Source organism: Alnus glutinosa, chromosome 5, assembly GCF_958979055.1.
Source record: "Alnus glutinosa chromosome 5, dhAlnGlut1.1, whole genome shotgun sequence".
NCBI classification, from domain to species: domain Eukaryota; kingdom Viridiplantae; phylum Streptophyta; class Magnoliopsida; order Fagales; family Betulaceae; genus Alnus; species Alnus glutinosa.
In genome coordinates this window covers 2,517,396-2,519,872 of record NC_084890.1, presented here as the reverse complement: position 1 = coordinate 2,519,872, position 2,477 = coordinate 2,517,396, and the positions used below count along the sequence as shown (strand labels likewise).

The 2,477-nt window shown below is 34.4% G+C and overlaps 1 protein-coding gene across 1 annotated transcript; it reads left to right on the top strand.

Annotated features, from left to right (window-relative positions):
• Positions 1 to 802: 802 nt before the first annotated feature.
• LOC133869817 (uncharacterized) lies at positions 803 to 1,249 on the top strand. Its single transcript, XM_062306896.1, has one exon. The coding sequence runs from the start codon at positions 861 to 863 to the stop codon at positions 1,227 to 1,229; it is 369 nt and encodes a 122-aa protein (XP_062162880.1). The 5' UTR covers positions 803 to 860; the 3' UTR covers positions 1,230 to 1,249.
• Positions 1,250 to 2,477: the final 1,228 nt, after the last annotated feature.

The following is a 2,477-nucleotide window of genomic DNA, read 5'->3' as shown; positions in this document are numbered from 1 at the left end:
GACGCTCAGTGACAAACAAGCAATCTCAACTGGTGAATGACCGCCTAGGAAGAGGATAAAGTCTATTCAAGACATCTGCAATTCCAAGTTCAAATCCACTTCTTGAGATTTCAAGATATCCTAGGACCTTGAGGACAAGGTCCAATTTAAGGGGAATAGAATGTTACGTACCAGATGGGGATGAGAACAAAAGAGTTCACAAGCAGTCATGTTTCGTTATTATTTGGTTATTATTATATCTTTGTTATTTTGTTATTATTTATTTAGTAGAGTCTATCTTTAAGTAAGGATAAAGGGATAGTATGTTATCCCTAAGTAGTTGAGTATTATCTTTATTAATAGTTGTTAGTGATAGGATAGTCATAGGATACATCTCTATGGAAGTAGTTTATGTTTATCGCATTTCTTTGTAATTCTATATAAACCTATTGGGTTGATAAATAAAGGTAAGCAAAGATTATTAATATTCAGCTCTTGAGTTGATTTGGGAGGTATTAGAGTTCCTCGAACTACCATTACTTATCAGTTATGTGTTTGAGCACTTAGGCACGTAACAGATACTGATGTCTAATGGATAGAAATCTGAGCTCAAAGCTGTAAGATCAAATGCTATTCAAACTCTTGAAAAATTTACTTTTCTCAAATGATTAAATTTCACATCTTTCACTCCCATTTGACCTTTTAAGGAGGTCAAGCCAATTACATGGTTGTTCTTGTGATTTTTCTTCTATAATTATATCTTCTCTTTGGGTTACGACTCTCAAGATGTATTATTCTTCCATATTCCAAGAGAGTGGGAGCCTAACTTGGTTTGTCATTTGCAGTTGAGCAAACTTCCAGTAAAATCCTTCAGCCGCAAAATGTTCAGCAATTCTAAAATGCCGAGAGAACTGTGCATGGCAGAGATTGAAGTAGGGGGAAAACCGTTGATTGTAGCCACAAGCCATCTTGAGAGCACCTACCCTGCCCCTCCAAAATGGGATCAGATGTACAGTGAGGAACGTGTGGCTCAAGCAAAGGAGGCCCTTAACCTTCTTGAGAAATATCTAAATGTGGTTTTTGGTGGTGACATGAATTGGAATGACGATTTGGATGAGCAGTTTCCTTTATCTGATGGATGGCTTGATTCCTGGGCAGAGTTAAGGCCCGGAGAAAAGGGATGGACATATGATACCGGGTCCAATCTGATGTTGTCTGCTAACCGGCCTTTGCAAAAGCGGTTAGATTGATTCGTTTTCGATTTGCATGATTTCAATAAGTGCAATTGACATGATAGGAATGGAGGCTATATCAGGACTATCATATTGCAAGTAAAAGAGGGTAAGAAATAGGGTCCAGAGGTCGATGCTCCTTGTGTTGCCTAGTGATCATTATAGCTTGCTCTTGAAGGTTAATTGCCAGTAAATCATTGGTTTGTCATGATAATTTGTTCAAGAGAAGTTTGGGATTTGTATTGTTGTGTGCAGCTTTTGTAATCTTCCTGTGATCTCCTGATTGTATGCAGCTTCTGTATAACCTCAAAGGTTTGGTGAAGTGATTTGTGATGCTTATGATGACTGTTATTGCCAACGACTACTAATCTGCTATGTTATGTAACTACACTGTGCATTTTGTTGGTATGGTTTATATCATGAAAGACCTATAATTAAGGTTGTTTGGTTTCTTACTGTCTGGGTTTTATTTGTTCGATCTCTCTTTGTAGTATTTTGGTTGCTCTTCATTGTGGAATCTTTTAGACAGAAATGAAATGCCTTGTTGCTTTCAGATATTAGTCTGAGCTTTAGTTATGGTGGTTTCAATATTGTAAACTTTGATCAAAAGGAAACAAAGGGGAAAATTGCATCCTACATAACTTGGGTGACCAGCCTTGTGTTACCCCTTTGCCTTTTCAATTTTCATGAAAAATAAGAGATTTTGAAGGTGGATTGGTTGAAAAACAAGTAATAGAAGCAATAAGAATAAAACTCTATAACATACCATTTCATTATTTTCTGTTTAAATATGTTGAATAGATTTCATTGATCTTCAATGATTGATTATCATCGCAGAAGTTCTATGCTTAACAAAGTTACATTATGAGCATTGTCTATTCAAGTAAAGGATTAGTTTGCTAATATTTAAGGTATAAATTTGATCTATTAAGACAGATAATTATTTGTTGTTTATGACTCCATGTTTTTTTAGATAAATATTTATGACTCCATGTTACATTTTAATTCATATATGTTTTAGTTTTAGCACAACAAGATTGCTTGAAAGGTATAAACCATGCAAATGTTTTTTTCTTAAATATTCCAAATAACAATGATAATAATTGATATTTTGGACAATGTACATAATTCCAAGTGCTTAAATTCAGGGAAAGTCTTTCTTAGAAAAAGAAAAAAAAAAAAAAGAAAAGAGAAAAAGAAAAGAAAAGAATTTCACATTAGCCGATGTGAAATGATTGTGAAGAGTAGTATTATTCATAAAAATAA